At 57.4% G+C, this 22,569-nt stretch overlaps 2 protein-coding genes across 4 annotated transcripts; one reads left to right on the top strand and one right to left on the bottom strand.

The window, feature by feature from the left end:
- The first annotated feature begins 1,762 nt into the window (after positions 1 to 1,762).
- TMEM54 (transmembrane protein 54) lies at positions 1,763 to 8,060 on the top strand. 2 transcript variants are annotated; one of them, XM_047727732.1, is made up of 6 exons: positions 1,772 to 2,014; positions 4,406 to 4,599; positions 6,732 to 6,791; positions 6,936 to 7,124; positions 7,269 to 7,403; positions 7,775 to 8,060. In XM_047727732.1, exons 1-6 carry the CDS (start codon positions 1,999 to 2,001, stop codon positions 7,847 to 7,849), a joined length of 669 nt encoding a protein of 222 aa, XP_047583688.1. In that variant the 5' UTR covers positions 1,772 to 1,998; the 3' UTR covers positions 7,850 to 8,060. The 2 variants fall into 2 exon arrangements, with proteins under 2 accessions (XP_047583689.1, XP_047583688.1); XM_047727733.1 differs by lacking the exon at positions 6,732 to 6,791 and having other exon boundaries at positions 1,763 to 2,014.
- On the bottom strand, positions 8,009 to 16,543 carry HPCA (hippocalcin). 2 transcript variants are annotated; one of them, XM_047727731.1, is made up of 4 exons: positions 16,465 to 16,543; positions 13,366 to 13,764; positions 9,079 to 9,184; positions 8,009 to 8,965 (listed from the first exon to the last, which is right to left on the bottom strand). In XM_047727731.1, the coding sequence occupies exons 2-4, from the start codon at positions 13,741 to 13,743 to the stop codon at positions 8,868 to 8,870; spliced, it is 582 nt and encodes a 193-aa protein (XP_047583687.1). In that variant the 5' UTR covers positions 13,744 to 13,764; positions 16,465 to 16,543; the 3' UTR covers positions 8,009 to 8,867. The 2 variants fall into 2 exon arrangements, with proteins under 2 accessions (XP_047583687.1, XP_047583686.1); XM_047727730.1 differs by lacking the exon at positions 16,465 to 16,543 and adding an exon at positions 16,037 to 16,141.
- Positions 16,544 to 22,569: the final 6,026 nt, after the last annotated feature.

A 22,569-nucleotide genomic window follows, 5' to 3' on the forward strand; every position in this document is an offset into this window, starting at 1 on the left:
TCCGCTTTGCAGGGACGGATGGGCTGTCCAGCGCGGTCCCTGGGAGGTAACCTGTGTCGCAGATAGTTGTTGGTGGAGTGGGGCAGGGTGGTGGCAATGAGGGGGACTTTTCTTGCTCTCTTTGTAACAAAAGCAAGACATGAATCAAGATGCATTGTAGACTCCTACAGTATAGCCCCGTGTAAAACAGCCAAATCTTTCCCTCCCTCTCCTTGGGGGCCACCCCCTCCCTCGGCTGTCACTTTGGTGCTTTGCTTGCTGTTAGGAATGGCTCGTCCATAACCATCATTAAAGGCATGCCCGTCTTTTGCACTTTCTGGTGTATAAGATGAAGACCTAGAAATTGAACTGCTGGGTTGCAGATGCAAGTGTTTGACCCCTTCAATGCAGGTAAGTACTGCCCAGCTGCCCTGCGAAAAGGTTGCCTCTGAGGACACAAAAATCCAAATGCCAGCCTGGGAGGGGATCAGCCCAAGGGTTTCTTGTCTTCCACCCTGAGAGGCTTTCTCCCTACACTGCCCCTGCTGGGCATGGTCTCCCTTCAGACTGCAGATAATGGGGAAGCCTGTCTGCTGGGGGTTATCAGACCAGCCTGCCCCACTGTGGCCAACACCCAATGGGGCTCCCCAGCCCCAGTGTCAGATGGCCCCACTCGCGCCTTTGGCTCTGTGTGCTGACCAGGTGTCTGACACACAGAGCACATGGCTGACACCAGTACGGGTGTACAGGAGGGGACACATTCGGTGGACATTCAGTGGACATCCGGTGCTCCACGCAGCAAGCCAGCCCCTGCCCTTAAGGCTGCTGCCCAGTGGGGTAGGAGTGCAGACCAGGAACTCATGCTGCCTGGATACCAGGAGAGGGCCTCCCAGAAGCCTGCTCCAGGGGCTGAGAAAGCCCAGGGAGGCAGCCACCGCCTGGCCACCCGGGGGGGCAGCTGGGCACAGAGACCTGAATGGGAATCTGGGGTCCCCCTTAGCCATCACTTCTGGCTGAGTGCTCTTGGGGGGTCCCCTTCCAGATGCGGAGGAGGAAACAGGGGAAGGCAGGGTCCATCCTAGCCCAGTAAAGCGGCTCAGTAACCAGCAACCAGGATAAGTAAAGCCCCCACTGTGTGTTTCTGCAAGGTCTACACTTGGTCTTTGAAGGTACTCTAGAGAATTTTCTAAGTGTTTTCTTATCTCTCTCTCTCTCTTTTTTTTTTTTTTTTTTTTTTTTTTTTGTATCTCCTTTTGTCTCACCACGGCCTTAAGGGACAGCAATTGTTATCCTTGATTTTTCAGTGAGATAACAGAGAACCCCCACCCCCACCCCCAAGACAAAAATAAAGCGCCTTGCTCCGCGTCTGAGGACCGAAGCCTCCCAGGACTGGTAAAACTAAGGTCCAGGGAGGGAAGGTGATTTGCCTGAGGTCACACAGTAAGTCGGGGCCAGACTCTAGTTCCCCAAGCAGTGCTCTCGCACCGCCGCGGCTGCCGCTCCCCATCTTCTAGAAAGAAGGAGATTTTCAACCTTCACCCTGGGGCTGCCCCGGCCCCCCGGGTCACGACAGCCACAGCCCACACGCACGAGGGCCCATCCGGAGGACGGCGCCGCCTCGGAGCCTCAGTGGTCATCTGTGCAATGGAACCACTGCGGAGGGGTGGGCTCGGGGGTAGGGGGGAGACGCCGAGGCAGGCGGCCCGGTGGGTGGGGCCAGCGCCGTGACTCAGCCGGGCGGGCCGGGAAGGGCTGCCCGGCAGGTCTGACCAGCCCGGGATGCAAACGAGCCGCCAGGGCCCTCCCGGGGCTGGGCCGCCCGGGGGGTGACGGGAAGGGAGGCCGGGCGCCTGCCAGCCCGCTGCTCCGGGCGGGACGGAGGCGTGGCGCGGGCAGCGCGGGCGGCGCGGGCGGCGGACCGGCGCGGAGCCTGCGGACCGGGATGCGAGCGGGGCCCCGCCGGCCACGGCACCCGGAGCCCCGCTGAAGAGGCCGCGGAGAGCCCGCGCGGGAGCCGAGATGTGTCTGCGCCTGGGTGAGCCGCGGCGGGACGGCCCGCGAGGCCCCCCCGCCGCCCCGGATCCTCCCGGGGGGCGGAGCGCTGCGGCCGGAGCCCGGAACCCCGGGGTCCGCGCCGCCTTCCCTGCGGGTCGCTTGCCGCTCTCGGCCTCAGTTTCCCCAGCAGGAAGGAGGAGGGAGGAGGGCTGCTGGTTTCTTCTCGAGGTGGGGTAGCGCCTCCGCCCCTCACCCCCTCTTTCCTGGGGAGGAAGGAGCCCCAGGCGGGAGGAGGAGAGTCCCTGGGGGAGGGAGCAGCTTGCCCCGCGCCCAGAGAGCACGAGGGAGAGCGGAGGGATAGATATCCAGGGCCCAGAGAGTTCTGACCCCGAGGCTCCCTGCCCTTTCCCCTCCTCAGCCTTGCAAAAGGCTCCCACTTCCAAGCCTCTGCTCCTCCAGCCAGGTGGGGATGGAAGGGCCTTTAGGAAACAGGAGCCAGACAGAGTAGGACCGATGCGCCCTCTCCCCTCACCCCCTACCCACAGCGATGCTGGTTTTGGGCATCGATGGACCTGGGGACACCCCCCCCCCGCCGCACTCTGTGAACCTCAGTTTCCTCATCTGTAAAATGGGGATGGTAGCACCACCGCCTAGGACTGCTGTGAGAAGGAAGTGAGCTCCCAGGAGTAAAGTGCTTCCCACTGTGCTAGCCACATTGCTCAGTGCTCTAAGAATGATCACTTGGAAACAGAGAGCCCAAGATTGCCCTGAGACTGCGTCCAGGGCTCCGGGCACAGCCCTGCACTGGCACCGTGTCTCCGGTTTGACGGGAGTCTGGGTCCTAGGATGTTGTTGTTGTTCATGAGCCCAGCCCTGAGCCAGGTGGTGTCTGGGCTGCCGGGTAGGTGGGTGGATGGAGTGAGGTGGGTCAGGCCCCTGGGATGAAGCTTCCTGTTCAGCTGGCAGCTAATCTCCACGGCAGCATTCCAGTTCCATGGTGCCCGTCAAACCCATCATCCGCCCTCGGCTCCCAGACCTGGTCCAGCTCCAGAGGGCCCTGCAGGCTCCAGGGCTCTCAGAGACAGCTAGGGCAGCCCCTCCCCATTTTATATATGGCAAGGTCACACAGAAGGGCTGTGAGCCTGGCCCTACCCTCCCTGCTCCCTAAGGACTACCTCTTGGCCCAGGGCCCCCAAGTAATGATCCCTTCTTCCCGCCCTTCCTCCCTCCCTCTCTTCCGTCTTTTCTTCCTTTCTCTCTCTCTCTTTTTTCTTTATCTCTTTTAGCTACAGGGCTAATATACAAAATATGATCCAATCCTCTCTGCCACAGATGGGGAGACTGAGGTCTAAGAAGGGACTCAGGTCCCACTGCAAAGAGCTAAGAAGGGGGGTTGCTTAGTTCCGGCACCTGGTCAGTCTCCCAGTCTCCCAGAGCTGGCTGGAATGGGGAAGCTAACAGGGCCAGGGGGCTAGCATGGTGTGTGGCTTCGGGGACAAAGCCGGCACCCATAAAGGACATTCCAGAGGACAGATGTGGAACAGCCTGAGCTGCCCAAGAAAGAGGGTTCTCTATTCCTGGGGTGTGCAAATAGGGGCTGCGTAGCCACTTGGCCACTCAGAAGGAATTTGCATATGCTTCTCTGGTGTTCTTTGACCCCAGCCTCCGCCACCTGCCCTGTCCCTGTCTGGTGCCCCTGCACCAAGAGCTTGCTATTCTCAGGACCTTTACGGTATGTCCCAGCCACCTTCCCTCCTGCCCCCACTTCCTGTCTCCTGGTGGGACCCTCCTTCTCCACTGGGAGACAGGAGTTATTCTTCCCATTTTAAAGATGTGGAAATGGATACCCAGAGGCTTGAGTTTTTTGCCCCAAGTCAGTTCAGCAATTGTGAGTTCATTCTCTGCTGTGTGCTCAGCTCTGTGTTCTGAAGTGAATCCCGAGCAGGACCCGGTTCCTGCTCCACGAACCAGGGGCTCCTTGGGCTGGGACCGTGACTGTCAAACTCACCGGGGTGCTTTATAAAGGGCATGGCCCAGAGCAGACATTCAGTGAACATTTGTGTAAAAACTCCTGAGTGACAAAATCAGTGACTGGGGAGCTTGGCAGAAAGACCATGGATCTGGAGCTAGAGACCCAGGTTCAAGCCATGGCCCTGCCTTTGGGACCTTGAGCACTCATGTGGACTGTGATGCTTTATTAAATACCACACGGTGTGCTTTTCCAGCCTTGGAGTTCAGGAGACTCTCAGGAAGGCATTGTGAACCTCTTTTCCGGATGAGGAAACTGAGGCTCAAGACAAGTTAATGACCCCGAGTCATGCAGAAACGGACTTAGACCCCAGTATCCATTACTCCTGCCGGGGCGTTGGTCTTCTCCTCCTCTAGAGGCTGTGTCCCCCCTCCCCGGACCTGACATGGCTGTCGCCCACAGGTGGCCTGAGTGTGGGTGACTTCCGGAGGGTGCTGATGAAGACAGGGCTGGTGCTGGTGGTGCTGGGCCATGTGAGCTTCATCGCAGCCGCCCTCCTCCACGGCACCGTGCTGCGCTACGTGGCTAGTCCCCACGACGCGGTGGCCCTGCAGTACTGCGTGGTCAACATCCTCTCTGTCACGTCTGCCATTGTGGTATGGCTGGGCCAGGAGGGCGACTGGCGAGAGGGGGGACCGGGGGTTTGAAAGGCCTTTGGTGAGTCCCCACCCCGAGCCTGGGGTTGGGAGCAAGTGGAGCACCTCACGCCTTCTGCTCTACACCTTAGCCACTGGTCAAGGCTCTCAGCCTCTCTCTCTGCCTCAGCTGCCTTGTCTATAACATGGGGGAGGGAACAGTGTCCACTTAGAGGGTCCCGGTGAGAATTAATGAGTAGCCGGCACCCGGTCTGTGCTCACTACTGTGAGCTAGGACTAACGTGACAAGAGGAAAGTATTGGGGTGCCTGGGTGGCTCAGTGGGTTAAAGCCTCTGCCTTCGGCTCAGGTCATGATCTCAGGGTCCTGGGATCAAGCCCCGAATCAGGCTCTCTGCTCAGCAGGGAGCCTGCTTCCTCCTCTCTCTCTGCCTGCCTCTCTGCCTACTGGTGATCTCTGTCTGTCAAATAAATAAAATCTTAAAAAAAAAAAAAATAAGAGGGAAGTAGTGAAGGCAGTGCTGGCAAAAGGAAGGAGTATCAGCTCAGCTTGGGAGGGTCCAAGAGGGATCCCAGAGGCGGAGGCCCCAGAGCTGGGTATTGATGGATGAGTAGGAGTTCAAAGATAGGCTGTAATTACCATAACCCAGATGGGAGGCATGCCAGAGCAGGCAAGTAGGAGAGGAAGCTGGGATGACATTCCAAATGCAGAGAATGGCAGAGGCAAAGGTGTGGAGGTGGGGATGGTTCAGATCTATTCTGGAGACCCGGAAAAAGCCGACTTGGCAGGAACTCAGCATTAGGCTTGGTCTGTAAGATGTGCTCAACGAATGGTGGCCAGGGTTAGGCCCGGATGCCAGTACCTGTTTGAGGAATTCGGGAATGAAGGAGCCTGGTATTCTCAAGATCAGAAAGATCTTTCCCACCTGTTGGCAGAGGTGGCGGCAGCCTTGGGGCAACAGCCATATTTCAAAGTCTGGAGTTCTGTCTCTAAGCCTGTTCTGTCCTCTACATAGTGAAGGTCATACAGCCTGCTGGCCCCAAGCCTTGGGTGAATGGAGATCACAGGCCCCAGCAAGCAGGACAGACTCATTCAGTGGGACAGGGCCAGGCTGCAGAGCTGTGTGCGATGTCCCCTGGCCTTGTTGCTACTCTGGTTCCTTCCTCTTGCCAGCCTTAAGGAAGTCAGGGAAAGCGGCGAGGTGAGCCGGGGTCAGGAGATCCACCAGGGATGGGCCCTGGGCCACACCCCTTCGGCTAAGCCCTCATTCTCTCAGCTAATCCTCCCAGCTTCCCTGGCAACACGGAGCCTCGGAGCCTCGACTATCCCCACTGCCCGGATGGGGAGACCACGCTGAGGATTCACCCAGAGCCCTGCTGATACAAAGAAACCAATTGGATTTGAAGATGTTGTGTCTGACACTAAAGCTAGTGTCCTTTCTGTGAGCTCATACTGCGGCGTGGAGCTTGGCCCCAGCACGATGGGGCACTAACTTGTGTGCGCTTGGGGAATTAGAGACATTGCTGGTTCTCTATCACACACCTGACTCCCACCCGCCCAGTGCACAGAATTCTACTCCGAAACATTTCCTTTTTTTTTTTTTTCCTTTAAGTAGACTCCATACGTAATCTGGAGCCCAAAACAGGGCTTGAACTCAGGACCTTGAGATCAAGACCTGAGCTGAAACCACGAGCTGGAGGCTTAACCGACTGAGCCCCCCTGGGCGCCCCTACTCCACAAAGTTTTCTGACTTGTTAAAATAACAATTTTGTTTTTAATTCCTTGCCAGTCAAGTTACTTAGTTTCTTCCAGAATCTTTCCCCCTCCAGGGAGATGTGTCGTATATATCCTGTGACATTGCCCCTGTAGCCCTGGGCGACACAGGTGCCTGTTTGAGATACACAACTAGAAGCAGTGGGGAGTCATGGAAGGTTGTAGGCAGGGGGTTACTAGGTGCCAGAAACGTCTCTTCTGGACTGGACTGTGAGGAGGCAGTGGCTTCGTGCAGACGGAGGTAGTGGGGCCAAAGCAGAACTGGGTTGGGGGGCTGGGGGCTGGGAGGGCCAGAGATGGCGTCAGTGGAGTCTTTGTTGAGAGTGGCCCTCACACCCTGCCTACTGTCCTTCCCCACAGGTCATTACCTCAGGCATTGCAGCCATTGTGCTGTCCTGCTACCTCCCCAGCATCCCCCTGGTATGTGGCTCCTCCTGGGAGGGGCTGTGGGGGTGGCTCAGGGGCAGCAGCTGCCCCCAAGGGCCTCACCTGCCTGGAGGGGGCAAGGCTTACCCCACAGGGGCCAAGCCTGACATCCGTTGACCAGTGGCCTCTCCCATCCAGCGCTGGACAGTGTTTAGCTCAAGCGTGGCCTGTGCCCTTCTGTCTCTGACCTGTGCTCTGGGCCTCTTGGCCTCGATCGCCGTGACCTTTGCCACCCAGGGCCGGGCCCTGCTGGCTGCCTGTACTTTTGGAAGCCCCGAAGTGCTCGTACTGGTGCCTGACTGTCCCTTCGACCCCACACGCATTTATGTGAGTGCTTAGGCCTGGGGTTGGCAGGGGGTGGGGGTAAGGGAGCACGTGGGGGGTGGGGGGTGACACCCAAGTGCTCCTCAGAGGTAGGAGCAGATTCTTAGAGACACCCCCTCTATCCTGCCCCTTGTGCTCCCCCCGCAGAGCTCCAGCCTGTGCCTCTGGGGCATCTCGCTAGTGTTCTGTGTGACAGAGAGCGTGTTTGCCGTGCGCTGTGCCCAGCTCGCCCACCAGCTGCTGGAACTGAGGCCCTGGTGGGGGAAAAACAGCCACCACATGGTAAGGCCTGCCACCCCTCCATCAGCCCTGACTCCCCGTATTTGTGGGAACCCTTGCTGGGGAGCCCAGGCTGGTCTGCCCCTACCCCTTGCCTTGAGAAGTGGGGCAAAAGTTTTTTCCCCAAGACAAAAGGGAGCAGCTTGGTCATAGCGCTGAAACCTGGCTCCCCCCAACCAAGGGCCAGGATGAATCTTGAGGGGGAGGGAGGGGTATCTGGGCTCAAACTGGGGTTCCTCCAAGGGTATGGCCTGGCTCTTGCATGGGAGGGAATAGTGATGCCCCTTTGCCCCCGAGATCCTCGAAGCCCTACCAGCCCCTAGGTGTCCTGGAGGAGCAGACCCAGAGCCTGGCACCCTCTTGTGTCTCCGCAGAGGCAGGAGAGCCCAGAGCCTGTGGAGGGCCGTGACCTGCTGAGCTGCACCAGCTCTGAGCCACTGACCCTCTGAGAGCCGATACCCCGTCCAGGCCCCATGACCACTAGGGCCCTACAACCCAGTCTGCACTGTGGCCAGGCCAGGATTTCTGGAGCAGACCTGAGAGGGCTCACCAGTCACTCAGGGACCCTGGTGGGGCTTTCCACCCACTCCCGCAGCTAACCAGCCCACTGCACTGAAATGAGACTTTATTCTGAAGTTATTAAAAAGAACAGAGATGCTCCACGTGGATGCATGCAGCAGGGGAAGGGACATGGGAGGGGCTGTGCTGCTTTCCCACAAGGGTGCTGTGGTTGGGGCTCTGGGGGTGTCTGCCCATCCGTGGGCCTGTGTGTGTGTGTGAGGGAGGAAACATACACAGCAGAATCAGTGGGTCTGTGTTCATCCAAGTGCTGGAAGGCAAGCGGGGGTTCATGGGACCCACAGCTGGGAGGCTGGAACCCCAAGGTTTTCCTCTTGTTTTCCTGGCCTCCAGGAGAACAAGAGCAGTGGAACAGGAAGGATTGAGGCTCTCCTGCAGGAAAGGATGGCTCAAGGAAGCTTTTTCCTCAAACCCCCGCCACCTCTGGAATCCTTCTCTCCTTTCCAGATGAAGACAGCCTCCACACCTGGGAACACTTCCCCCCTTCCACCCTGACTGAGAGCTACAAGGGTGGGGTGGGGGTTGGGGAGCTTGCCGGTGGTTGGGGGAGGAGCTTGGGGCTGCGTGGGAGTAGGGGAGGCGTGGGGTGCGTGGGGGGGATGCGTGGGTGGGGGAGAATGGTCGAAGTTCTGTCTGGGCGAGGGAGGGCAGACCCAGCCAGAGCCTGCGTCTCAATCCTTGCCTAAGGGAGATACTGCCTCTCAGATTGACGGTGCTGACCTCTTGCTTGCTTGGGCCTTAGGGGTACTGCGGGGTTCCCTTCTCCAGTGCAGGCCCTGGGGGGTGCCCAGTGTGACCCCCAGGCTGGATGGACACAAGGGAGAGGAAGCTGATAGCCGGGAGAGGGCCAGTGAAGGCAGGGAGGAGGGGGAACCTGGGTCCTCTCGCTCAGAACTGGGAGGCGCTGCTGGGGTCGCACTGCAGCAGGCGCACTATAGACGGGTCGCTTTTGGCCCCGCGGATGAACTCCTCCAGGGACAGCTTGCCTGCGGGGCAAGGGGATCAGTGATGGGGGACCGCGCAGCGAGGGGAGGCAGAGCAGAGCAGCGGGAGAGGAAGGGGGAGTGGCACCCGCCCCGCCCCGCCCCTGCCCCCTCACCGTCGTTGTTTGTGTCCATTTGGCGGAAGATTTTCTCGGTCCTCTTTTCTGGGGTCGACTCGTCCTCCGGCATCTTCATCACAGACGAAACCATCTTGTAAATGGCCTGAGGGGCGGGAGGGGGAGGCAGGGAGTGAGAGGAGCCTGCCCGACCCTCCACCCCCACCCCCACCCCCATCTTCCCAAACCGCCCCCAGACACGCAGATTGCAGCTCCTCCTGGGTGAGGTGGAGATGTGGTCACTGAGAACCGGAAGGGCGGGAGAGGGGGGCTATTGGAGCGGGTCCCGACCAAGTTCCCTTGGAGCGCCAGGTGGGAAAGGCATTCCTGGCAGAGCAATCTGCACGTATAAAGGAGCGGCGGCGGGAAGCTCTGAGTGCGCACCGAGAATTTGGGGTGCCTACGTGCAGGGGGACAGGAGAGATGTTGGAGGATATCAGGGCCCAGAGAGCGAAGGGGCTAGAACACCCTGCGCCGCGGGCTCCAGGGTAAGTACCGGCTTAGCGCAGCTTTTCTGAAACTTCGGGTGTCTGGACGGCCCGCGCTGGGGGGGCCCGCAGGGGGCGCTGGGCGGAGTGGGTGACATTGGGCTGCGGTGCCTCTGTGGCCGGCAGGGGGCGCAGGGACGCACCAAGGGCTGTAGGGCCCGGAGCAGCTGGGCTCAGAGCGGTAGGAGACGTTATGCAAATAAACTCAAGTGAGCATCTGCCAAGGGCGGGGACAGCATGCGCTCAGTTGAGCCCAGAACTGCAGCTGCCACGTGCAGGATCTCTGGAGGCAACGCGAAGGAGGGTATTTGTGCTAAATGTACACAGAGCACGTAGGGCTTGGCCTGTGGGATAGGTGGGTCCCAGCGCCCCAGAACTCAAAAGACCAGACCGATGGCCCCAATCTTCCAGCTTTCTGCTACTGACACATCCGCCAAGAAGCCTCCCTTCTCCCATCCCAAAAACTTCCCTTGCCTTAGATCCGGCTCAGCCTCCCTACTGGTCTCTTCCCTGCGCTGTCCCAGGTCTGTCCCCTGCACAGCCTCTGAAATCTTTCCAAACACAGATCTCCGCGGCGTCCTCAACCCAATGGGCCGCCCCCTCGTTCCCATCACACACCCAGGCTTCCCTCCAAGCCCACCGTGCACCCAGCTCCTTCTGGATACTGCCCCACGCTCCTTCTGCTGCCTCCCACTCTTCCTTGGGAGGCAACTTACATGGCACTTCCTTAGGGGGACCTTCTCTGATCCCTGCTGGGCCAAGGCCCATATGCTGGCCCAGAGTCTCCAGGGCTTTTCCTTTGGGGACACCTTTCTGGAAGTAATTTTGCCTTTGTAGGATTGCTCCTAGTCCCCAGCCTACAGATAAAGATCATGGACATCTAGCTAGTGCCCATATCCTCAGAACTCAGCACAGTGCCTGGCATCTGGCAGGGACTCCACCGTTTAAAAGTTTAAAAGCCTTTGGCACCTCTCACTGCTCTTTCTACCAAGTCCAAACCGTTCAGCCCCAGGAACTCAAGGTGCTTGCTGACCTCTCCATCACCAGGCCTCCCCTGGTAGGTGATCCTGCCACAACCAAACACCTCTACTCCTTTTGGGTTTCCCAGAATGGACAGCTTCCGCCTGGAAGAGTAACCCTGGCTACCACTTACCGGACACCTGCTGTGTGCCGGATACTTCACACACATTATTTCTGAACTTCACAACAGCACTGAAAAGCAGGTATCATGATCCCCACTTTCCAGATAAGAAATGGGGGCTTGGAAAGGGGGATTGATGCCAGAGACTGAATTAGAATCCACTCTTTCATAGCTGCTGGATAGATGCTTGGGGCTGGTAATGACCAGCCGGGACTTTGGAGGACGATGTGCCTGTAGTGGCATCCTGCTTCCACTAATCACTATATCAGACAAGTCCTTAACCTCTGTGAGCCTCAGTTTACTCATGTCTCCCCCATGGGGACTGCCTCGAGGATTGAAGGAGACTGTTTGTATAGTTGGGATAGTAGCTGGCTAGAGTAGGTGGTCAGTAAACAGAAGCTTCTAGTATCATCATTCCTCATCCACTGCATCTTCAGGTCTTGCTTGCCTTTCAGTCCCCTAGACTCCCAGATGCCGCATTTAGCTAGTCCGCGTGGGCTGCTGCACACTTGTTCTCTCCCACCAGAGTAGGGGCCCCCAAGAGGCCAAGAGGCAGCATTTTCCCTTGTAGTGTGCCCACCACCGGACCATAGGGCTGGGTCCCTAGAAGGATGGGCGAGTGACTTAGAGAGTGACTGCTCCAATCATGACAAGCCTCTCCTGGGCCTCCTAATTAATTGTCTGGAATTGCTGTGCACTTGTTGTTTCACGGAACTGGCTTGTAATTAATCAGTCACTGGGGTTTGCAGAGTTCTGACTGCACCGGCCGTCTCGGGGCCCGCGGCTGCCATAAAGGAAATGAGGGCGTAGGTAGCAGAGGCTAGCCAGGAAGGGATCCTAAGGATGCCCAAGGAATGAGGCTGGCTTGACTGACATCTTGGGCTTGGCACCTCCCGCTGGGCCGAGATTTACCGGTCGTTACCAGTGTAACCACGCTAAGTGGTAAAACGTAACATCCCTCATACTGGTTGGTATCCAATCCCTTGAGGGATCTTCCATCACCCCACCTGCCCCAACCTTTCCACCAGGACCCCCAGAACGTCCCACTAGCCATCAGCTAGAGAGTTAATGCCTGGCCCATGGGGAGTCACAGACAGACATTAAGGCTTTACGCCTAACGATAGGCAGGGAGGGCATCGCATGAGCTAGACGCTTTGCAAGAGAGAAGCCAAAGCGAAAATCCAGGATGGGTTGGATGAGATGGAAGGGGAAGCAGCAGAGCTGAGGGACCAGAGGAAAGATTTCAGAGAGGCAGAAGAAAAGGGAGCAAGAGCATGTGCAAAGCTGTGCGGTGGGATTACCCGGGGCATATCCCAAGGATGTTGAAAAGGCCACTCTAGCTAGAGTAGAGCAGAGGAGACAACAGTAACTGACAACTTCTAACATTTTCCGGTAACAATTAGATGCTGGACCGTCTCCTGGAGCCCCTATCCCACTCTGTACCTACAATAGTCTGGTGAAATAGGGAACTAACACCCCACCACTTGGGTGAAGAAACCCAGGCTTGGGCAAAAAGTGAACTAGGAACTGGATAGATAAAACAGAACCAGAGCCCTGATGGACTTCGATGACAGGCCAAAGGGGTAGGCACTTGGGAAGTTTTCTGAGGGAGAGCTAATATGTGTTAAACTTAAACTTGTACTAAGAAAGGGCATTAACATCAGGTCCTTAAATCTCCCTGTGAGGTCAGTATCATCACCCCATTTTACAAATGAGAGATCTAAGAGTTGAAGCCAACTCCAGAACTGGAAGCCAGACCCATTTCTAAGGGCAGCTCGGAGTAGTGGTCAGCTTGAACTTAACTCCAGTGACATGCTGTGTGACCTTGAGCAAGTTACTTCACCTCTCTGAGCCTCGTGGAGTTAATGAAAGGAGGCACCGGCTCATGGATATAGACATCTCAGTTAGTACTAGGCTCTTAATGGGCCCTCAGTCAGTTGAAAGGTGGCCGGTATCCAGATGGGAAGTGGATGGTGGAGCCAGGTGGTCCACTCATGGGCTGTGTGGCCTTGGGTGAATGTCTTTACTTCTCTGACCATCCATTTTCTCCTGCGTAAATGAGGATCAATGAAACATCACTGGCCTGTACTCTGAAGAAATGTCAAGTTTTGAAAAACAGAGGCTGAGAGGCTGTTACAAATTAAAGGCAACTAAAGAGACATGACAACGAAATGCAACATGTGATCCTGGACCTGGGTAAAAAGGGCTATAAAGGACATTTTGAGACAGTTGGCAAAATTGGAATATGGTAAGTTAGATAATAGCATTGTTTCTACATTAAATGTCCTGACTTCGATAATCCTATTATGGGTTATGTAAGAGTATGTCCCTGTTCTTAGGAAATATATCCTGATGTAGTCAGGGTTAGAGGGTCACGGTGAGAACAACGGCAAAGCATTACATACATGCGCACGCACACACACACAATGATAAAGCAAATATGGTTAAAGTTAATTGGTGAATCTGGGTAAAGGATATATGGGAGTTTTCTCAACTTTTCTTGAAACTGGAAATTATTTCCTAATGGTTTTTCAAATGGGCCACAAGAGTAGCACCTGCCACTACCTACCCACGAAGGCCGTTGAGAGGATAAAAAGGGATGGCAGGTGCCTGCGGCCAGGCCCTGCACCTGGCATCCTGAGGGGCCCAGGGGCCCACCTGCACAATCTCGAGCATCTCCTCACGGCTGATGTAGCCGTTGCCATCCAGGTCGTACATGCTGAAGGCCCACATGAGCTTCTGCTCCAGGCGGCCACGTGAGGTCACACTCAGTGCAATGATGAACTCCCGGAAGTCGATGGTGCCGTCGCTGTTGGTGTCAAACGTGCGGAAGACGTGCTCGGCGAATTTGGAGGCGTCACCATAGGGGAAGAAGTTGGCGTAGATCTTCTTGAACTCGTCCACGTTGAGGATGCCCGTGGGACAGTCCTTGAGGAAGCCCTTGTACCACTCCTGAAGCTCCAGCTCGGAGAACTCCGTGTTCTCCCGCAGGTCCTGCAGCATCTCCGGTCGCAGCTTGCTGTTCTGCTTGCCCATGGCCGCCAAGCCAAGTCCCACCTGGGTCCCCGAGGGGGTCAAGGGGTAGAGAGGAATGGTCAGGCCCTCTTGGCCCCTTGTCACCACTCCAGGAAGGGCCCCAGACACCAGCCACCCCAGCCTCTCATCTGACCCAGGGGAAGAGAGGAGCTGGCCCAGAGTCCTCCTTCTGCCTCTGTGACCTGCTCCACACCATGTCCCCTACCTTACACGTTCCCAGGGAACAGACCAGGAGGCAGAGGAAGGGGCTCATCTACTGAGGGCCTGCTCAGCGCCAGCCACTGGGCTGTCACAGATGTATACCATTTTACCCTCACCAAGGGAAGTCTGGAGATTAGCCCCGCTTTACAGATGAGAAGGCAGGCTCAAGGAAGCAAAGTGACCTGGTTCAGGTGGCACAGGCATGGAGTGACAGAGCCGACTCCCAGAGTTACCCAGGGAGGTGCAAAAGGCCTTCTCGTCCTCCCTCCTCCCTCCTGCTCCTTCACTGCCTCACATATGCCCGCTTGCTACAAAATACACCTGCAGCGCAGACACTGACTGCACACATGGTCCTGACAAAGGCCACCACAAGGCACCAGAGCCAGACCACCTGGGTCTGAATCTCAGCTCTGCCTCTTACCAGCCAGGTGACCTTAGACAAGCTCCTTATACTCTCTCTGCCCCATCTGTAAAGTGAGGGTAACAGTACCTACCTCGTTACTGGGGGGATTAAATGAGTTAATACATGTGAAGCACTTGGAATGATGCTAAGTGTTAAACAAAAGTGATTTACGTGGACCCAGATGCCACAAGGCTCATGCACGACAATATACAGATGAACACACACTGACACATATCAGGCTCCACAGCTCAGCAAATCCATACACCGGCTCCCATGCCACTCAAATACCAGCCCACAGCCACCCATGGGTCACCATGTCTCCACACACGACAGCATTCCCTCAGCTCCACAACTCACATGTTCTGACACACGGCACAACAGCTCCCCTACCCTGTGCATCAAGACAGCAGCCCACGACCCCACATGTCTCACACATGCCATCACAAGCCAACTCCCATGCTGACACCTCTCACATGGGCAGCTGCACGTGGGACCCTCAGGCATCCTTGCCATTTTTCTTTTCCCAGAGGTGCTTCCAGGTCCCAGGAGAGGGAGCCGCAGCCCTTCTCAGACCTACTAGGGGGTCTCTTTTCCAGGGAGAGCCTTGGCCAGCCAACCCTCCCCCAATACTTACCTTTTCGTGTAGGAGGTTTGGGTGTGGGGGGCTGAGGGGAAGGCAAGGGAGAGGAGACAGCCAGGCAGTTCTAGGCAGGGATGGAGGGGCACGGGCTGATGAATCCCTCCCCCCCAGCTTGGCGCTGGGAGTGAGACAGAGTGAGGGGGGTTCCTTGTGTGTGCATCTGCACGAAGCTCTGAGTGCATGTAATGAGCATGTGTGTGAGTGCTTGTGTTCATGTATGCATGGATGCCCCTGGTTTCTGCATTGCATTTGACTCTCGTGTGTTTCAGTCTATATATGTGCCTGTGACTAGGTATGCACCCATCACAGTAAGAAGGCGATGTGCCTACATGGCCATTTGGGGACTTGTGTGTGTCCTCAGCAGTGTGTCACACGCATGTTTTTGTAAGTTGGTGACCCTCCTTTCCAAAGCAGCCTCTTCTGCCCCAGACTGAGGACCCAGTGAACAAGTGTGTGGGAGGGGACTGAGGAAATGCGTGGGGCTGAGGCGGAGGAGTGTGTCCCTTAGTCCCCTCCTCAAGGTCCAAGGAACTGGGTCATCGGGGCGGGGGCAGAGAGATGCACTGAGCAGGAGAGCTCTTCCAGTGCCCCCTCCTCCCTGCCACCCTCAGAGCTGCCCCTCCCAATCGGGAGACTTGGAAACGAAGGTGGTAGGAGATTCTGTCGTCTCCTCAAAGACCCCCTAGTCCCCCAGTTGGGAAGGACCCACAGCTCGACCTGAGAAACTCACCCGGGGTACCCTTTCCAAACCTTTCCCCAGCTCTCGCGCGGAGCCCACGTTTCAGAGCGCCGGGAGCGGGGCCCCTCCTGGAGGGGGCGCTCCGAGGCGGCCGGAATGCGACTCCTCCCGGCCGGCCACTCGGCGGTCAGGACCCTGGAGAGCGCCGCGCTCCTGCCCCTGGGGAGCCCCCTTCTCCCCCGCGCCCCCGGAGGCAGGCTTCCCGGGAGGCGCGGGAGCGGCGGGGTTGGAGAGGCTCGACGGGGACCCCTCCCTCCGGGTTGCCCCCACCCCGCATCCCCCAGCCCCGACCGGAGCGGCCCCCACTCACCCAGCGACGCGGAGACACCGACTGCGCAGGGAAGGCGGCGCTGCTGCGGCGCGCGGCGGCAGAGGCGGCCGGAGGGGCGGGCGGGGGGCGGGGGGAGGGACTGCCAGGGAGACGCCCCGCGGCGTTCGCCCAGAGCCCCTCCCTGGAGGGGTCCCGGTTCCTCCCCTTTCCCGCCAGCCCCAGGCGGGGGGGAGCGGGGCTCTTGACTCCGCCCCCGCCCCTGCCCTGGAGAGGGAAGGGGGACGCCCTCACTTCCCTGGCCCCCTCACGAGGGAGCGCCCGCCAGGGTAGGAGAACAGAGGTCTCCATCTCAGCATCTCGACTCAGGTAGCCCAAATGGGGTCGGGGTGGGAAGGGCCAGTGCCCAGAGACCTCTTTCCGAACCGGGAACAACCCCCGCTCCTCCCGCCTTCCTCCCCCAACCCTACCTGGGCGCGGAGCTGCAGGTCGCTCCGCGGGCGGAATCCGGAGTCTGGGCGGTTCGATAGGCACCCTCCCCGCCCCCGCGCCTCAACTCGGGAACTAACTGAGCTGGGGGCTCTTCCGCCAGGGGGCAGCGCCCACTCTTCCAATCCCGGAGGTCTTCTGGGGGCCAGGCACGCCCCCTACCCCTACTCGGCCTTACAGAGCCCCACCCCCATCTCCTGCCCACCGCCCCATCTCATCTTGGATTCCTCTCAGAATGAATCCCACCTCCCAACATTGATCTAAATTGCTCCTCCCATACTCCCGTCCTTCCCCTGCCTCTGGTCATATGTGGGCCTGGGGAGCAAGCATTTCCAGCCTGGGGGGGGGGGGGCGGTTCTGAAGTGCGTAGGCACCTGAGCCTCACACAGGACAGCCCTTCTCGGGAGTCATTGACCCACTCCCCCAATTGCAGCTCCTCCTGCCAGGGTGGGGGCTGCATCCTCCCTCCCCCCAGCTTCTGCAATAACCCCCACATCCTGAGCTTGAATTTTGTCCTTTATTTTTAGGAGACGATCCTTATTGTCCCCTGTTCACAAATGAGCAACTTGAGGTTGAGAGGGGCTGCATGATTTTTCCCGTGTCTCACAGCTGGTGAGTGGAAGGCTTGGTCTTGAATCCATATGCCCTCATCCATTCAGTGCACATCCATCAAGCACTATTTCTGTGCCCAGCATTGTTCTAGGCAAGGGGGTTACAGAAGTGGGCAATAAACAATGGACAAAATATACAAGTCAATCCTATGATGTATTAGATAAACGTTTGGGGAAAAGTTGAGGCGGGGTTCAGAGGTTGGGATGCTGGTTGTGCTTAGGACCATTCCAAGGACTTCAGATTTTGAGATGGGAAGCTCTTGGGGCTTTGAGCAGAGTGAGGGTCTGACATTCAGGTCAGGCTTACTCAGGCGTTTTGCCAAGAACAGACTTAAGGAGTGGGAGGCAGGGAAGGAGCAGGGGGCCACTTCTGGGTGAGAGAGATGGGTCTGGTTCCTTTGAAGGTGAGTCCACAGCATCTACCTTCTGACTGGACAGCTCCTTCTAGTTCGGAAACAGCTGCTGGGAGGCCTCTGGCTCTCCAGGGCTCAACCCAAAGCTCCACCTCCAGGTCCCAGACCAAGCAGTTTAGGTGACCAAAGTCTAGTCTTAGTCCTTCTGCTTGAGGATGGGGAGGTCTCAGCTGGAGGAGCTGGGGAGCTGGGGGCGGTGCGGCAGGGGGGGTGGGCAGTTGGGCCCTCTAGAACATCAGTTCCTCTGTGTGCCTTGGCTCTGGTGTTGGGACCCCCAGTGGAGGCGTGAGAGACGCCAGACATGCGTGGGTGATCCCCAGCTGCCTCCTGCCTGAGGACCTGGGGGCAGGGAAAGACTTGCCACTCAGGCCCCACCCCAGGCCCTTGGAGTGACAAGCTCCCTCCATCCTCCCCACTAGGCCTGGAGAGCTTTCCCTGTTTGGGTTTAGGTGACAGGATAGCCCTGCATTCTCTGCCTGGGCTTCCCCTCCCACTCTTCCTCCTTGCTCTCTCTCTCTGGCCTGAAGCCAGAGAATCTTCCCAGCCTGGTCTGGATCCTCCTCTCCATCCTCGTGAGGCCTCAGTTTTCCCTCACAAGGAGCTGCTCAGCCACTGTCTCTGCTTTCTCCCACTTCTCCACCCCAGCTCCACCTCCTCCAGGCTGACTTCTTGGCTTAGCCCCTCAGAGGCCTTCCATCCCCACCGTTTTTCTTCCCTGTGAGGGCAACTCTGATGCCCTGCCCTCAGGACCTCCAGTCTGAATTCTGTCTCCTACAGGCAGGACCATGACTTCTCTCCCTGGAGGCCTCATCTCCCTTGACTTTCCCTGAACCTGGAATGAGTAGGGTAGATCTGGGGGCAGAGCTGGACTCGGATGGTCTCTGCACTACTTCTCATCAGCCACCTTTCCCTTCTTGGGGGCCTAGGAAGCACTGGGAGGTCCCCTAGGCAAAAGCGGAAGGCTTAGGGCTCCCCCACACTGCACACCAAAGGCCCTTGACCCCCAAGACCTAGTGCCCTGGGATGTAGTCCAGAAAGGGGGCCAGAGGGACAGCTGTCAGGAGGCCTGCCTGGGCCCTTCACTCCTGGATAACCTGGAGCAAGTCTCTTCCGTTTTGGAGCAGGAATATTAGACAAATGATCTACGTACCTTGATATCCCGGTTGAAACTCCTGACCGCAGTACTAACAAGACAGGGCTCCCTTACTGCCTTACAGATCCCTCACAGGCCTGAAATTCTGCGCATGAGCAGAGTAGAGAGTGGCTCTGGAACTCTGTAGGTTTGAAAAGCTCTATGAAGGCCTGTTCTGGGGGTCAAGCTGGAGGTGTCCTTGCCAACGATGCTCACCCACCTCCCACTCCAAACTGAGGCATCTAGGAGGGAGGGAGAGGCTCAACTTCAGGTAGGCGTCTAGTGGGGTCATTGAGAGGACTGAGCAATGGGCAGGACCCATGGGGGCTGGAAGAAAGTGCAAGTCCCAGGGGAGGGATGTCCCCAGGGCCCGAGGAATGGGGCTACAGTAGAGAAACCAGAGCTGACTACCCTCCTCTAGCACTAAAGAGGGATGCCAGAGAGAGGCAAGTGGGGGGGGGGGTGAATGGAGAGGGGACTGCCTATCTCTTGAGCACCTACTGTATGCAGGGTACTTTTCAAGTATCATCTCCTTTGATCTGAACTAATCCTCAGGGCTCAGAGACCTCAGGTCACCTGTTGGAGGTCAGACAACAAGAAAGTAAGGATGCCAGAACTTGAACCTAGTTGCATGTGACTCTGGAGCCTGGGCTCTCCTCTAGAAGCCTCTCTGGGAGGTAGATGAAGGCAGCCCCTCCCCAACCCCTCAGAGGCACAGCCCCCACCCTCCCCTCTTAGGTCCCAAACAGTTTGGAAAATCCTGATGGGAGCAGATGGTGGGGACAGATGGAAGGAAAAGCATCTCAGGGCTGATTTACACAAACAAACATTGATAAAGTGATTAAACCTCAAGCCACCCCTTTCCAAAGCCACCCCTGGACCTGCACCATGGACCCAGAGGTGGGGCTCTCCAGCTCTCCGGATGCCCCAGTCTCAGCCCAGTGGATCCCAGCTTCTGCCCACCCCGCCCTTCTCACCGCCGGGGACCACCCCCGGACCAGAGCCCAGGGCGGCAGAGCTGCCAAGAGCACAGCCCGGGAGGGGGAGGGGGCGGGTCTGGCTGTTCCCAAGGGAGCTGGGCCATGAAGAACGGAATGGGGGCGGTGGGGGTGTTGGGAAAGTCCTGGGAGCTGGGACTGCAGACTTGAAGTCAGGGTGGGGTGGGGCCCCTCCAGCAGGCCTCCCTAGACAGAACTCAGAGAGCCACTGGGCCATGGTGACTCACCCCCCACCCCCACAGTGGAGGGGGGCAAGGCCCTTCACCTCTGGAAGGTTCGGTTGGTTCCTTCATCTCTACAGTGGAAACAATATTATTAATGCCCCCCTGAAAGGGCTTTGTGAGGATTAAGTGAGAGGAAGCCTATAGGGGCTGGGACACTGGGCTGCACATACTTAATGTCTGCTCCAAGTGGCAGACTGGTGTTGGGGAATCAGGAAGGTGGGCGCTGGTTGGAAATGGCTCCTCTGCAGAGCAGAAGTCTGGGCTTGAAGATCCTGCCTGCAGAACCCCTGAGGCAGCTGGGCTCTGCGGCAGCCCTCCCCACTGCTGTGCCCCCAGGAAAGCATCAGCTCCCTCCTGGGTAAAAGCTGCTGATCTCTCTGCCGAGCTCAGATTTCAGGACCCAGAGGTCCCCCTTTGCTGGTCCCTCGGTGTGAACCTACACAGGGAAACAGACCGGGTTCAGATCTTGATGGGGCTCTTTCCCAGCTTTGGGAACGCTGACAAAAACAACCCCACTCACTCTGGCTTCTTCTCAGGAATGCTGGTATTTCCAGCCACTTCCCGGACTTGCTGTCAGAAGCCCAGAGCCTGGGTCCCCTCCAGGAACCCCTCCCTCCTCCTCATCCCACCCTTCCTTCCTTCCCAAGTCAGACGTCCACCAAAGGCTCAGGCCTGCCCTGTCCTCTCCCCACAACAGCCCCTGCCCCACTCCCTCCTCTGGTGGCCCTGTATTGTCGCCTGGTCCTCTTCCAGCTCCCCAGCCTTTGGTTTCTCCACACCTAATCCCCTTCCTCTCCGCTTAATAAACTTCCATGGCTCCCCATGGCTGACCAGAGTAACTGGGCATTGGAGACGCTCTATGACATGCACAACCCTTTCCTCCCACTTCAGCTCCTACTCTCCACCTTCCTCTGATGACCCCCCTGAGGTCCAGCGCCTCCTCTACAGATGGCCAGGATCTCCTCTACACTGAAGAAGGGATCTGAAGCCAAGCTGGGGGGAACGGGGCTCCCTGACCCCCAGCTCCATGCATGTGGGTTTTAACATAGATGGGGGTGGGGTGAAGTGATGCAGGCAGCTAGGGTCACATCCCAGCCCCCCCCATACCCTCCCCTCTCTCCCTCTTCCCTCTGCTGGTAAAAGCAACTCTTAGCTGGAAGGATCTCAGACCCGATGACTTGCCTTAGGTCCCCCATCCCTTTTGCCCCCTCCTCAAATGCGAAGCGACCCTTTCTGTGCCACTTTTTCTAGCAAATAAGCATTTGGATATTTCTTAACATTTTCATTGCACTACACATTCTGTCTGCTCCTACAGCTCCTCCCGGTGTATCTCTGACTGTTTGAAAATGGTTCCTGAGGTTACTGCAAATGGAACGGTCACTCTTGGAAGTAGGATAAAGGGCAGGAAGTTGAGTGTTCACTTGTAACTGTATACACAATTCTGTGTCCATGTCTACAACCCGCGTGCGTGCACTCAACCTCATTTGAGTCTTGAGTCAAAATCTAAAGGGCCAAACACTTTTTTAGGTTTTCTATTTAAGTCTTCTCTATGCTCAATGTGGGGCTCAAACTCATGACCCCAAGATTGAGAGTCTCAAGCTCTTCTGACTGAGTCAGCCAGGTGCTCCCCAAAACAATTTTTTTTAAGTCCTTCCTAAACTGGGATCTGTTTCTGCCTGGGAGGTTGCCCAGAGCCCATGGCCTCCTGAGGACTCTGCCCTGCCCCTCCCAACCCAGAAGAGTAGATTGAATCCCCAGTCACCTCAGCCTCCATGACCCAACACGTGCTGCAGGGCTGGGACCCCCAGGAGTGGGGGCAGCAGCCCTGATTCCAGCGCAGCCAGCTGTGTCCTCCTGGAGCTTCCGTTCTCCTGGGAGCTGCCTCCTTCCTAGAGCTGCTGTGAGGAGCCCACGAGACATCGGAGAGTAGTGCATGTGAAGGAGGCCCCCCTAGGAAACTGCACGGTACAGGGGTGCACAATCGTGCAGCCTGGAGGGTGGGTGCTCCCGGGGAGAGGAAAGGGGATATCCTAGCTCAAGGCTTCTGTTGGAACTTCCTATTGTCCCCATTTTATAGACAAAGAAGCAGAGACACAAAGAGATGGAGTTCCCTGCTTCAGACTATGCATGGGATTAGAGCCAGATCCAAGACAGGACCCGGCTCTGTTTCCGGAGCTCTTTCCAGTGGGCCAGGATGCCTTGGAGAAGTGTGGGCTTCCCAGAGGGTTCCAAGGGACCCAGAGTCCCACAGCACAACCCCCAGAGGCTGACTTTGCCATATCTCAGGAGCCTTGTGCTCCTGATCTGTCTCCCTTACTGGGAAGACTGGGTCAGCTCTCCTTTCTGGCACCTTGGGCTCTCCTGAGGCTGGGGATTACCTCTTGGTTTCCATAGTAACGGTGACCACAGGGGTCTCCAGATTCAGTGCAGGGATGCTGCACAGGGACCGGCAAGTCTGCACGTGCCCTGGGAATCCCCGGGATGGACAGCTGTAGCTACAAGCACGCAGACACACACATACTCGTGCATACACTTGCACGTGCATACACACCCAATGCACACGTGTGCACACCCACGCCCACTGAGAGCACACACGCACACCTCTGCACATGGAGTCCCAGGCAGGCGCACTCACAAGGTGCCCGCTAACTGAGATACACATCTGGACATGATCATAACTGACATCACCCACTCTCAGAGCCACCCTG

The sequence above is a fragment of the Lutra lutra genome, chromosome 4, assembly GCF_902655055.1.
Source record: "Lutra lutra chromosome 4, mLutLut1.2, whole genome shotgun sequence".
In the NCBI taxonomy this organism is placed as follows: domain Eukaryota; kingdom Metazoa; phylum Chordata; class Mammalia; order Carnivora; family Mustelidae; genus Lutra; species Lutra lutra.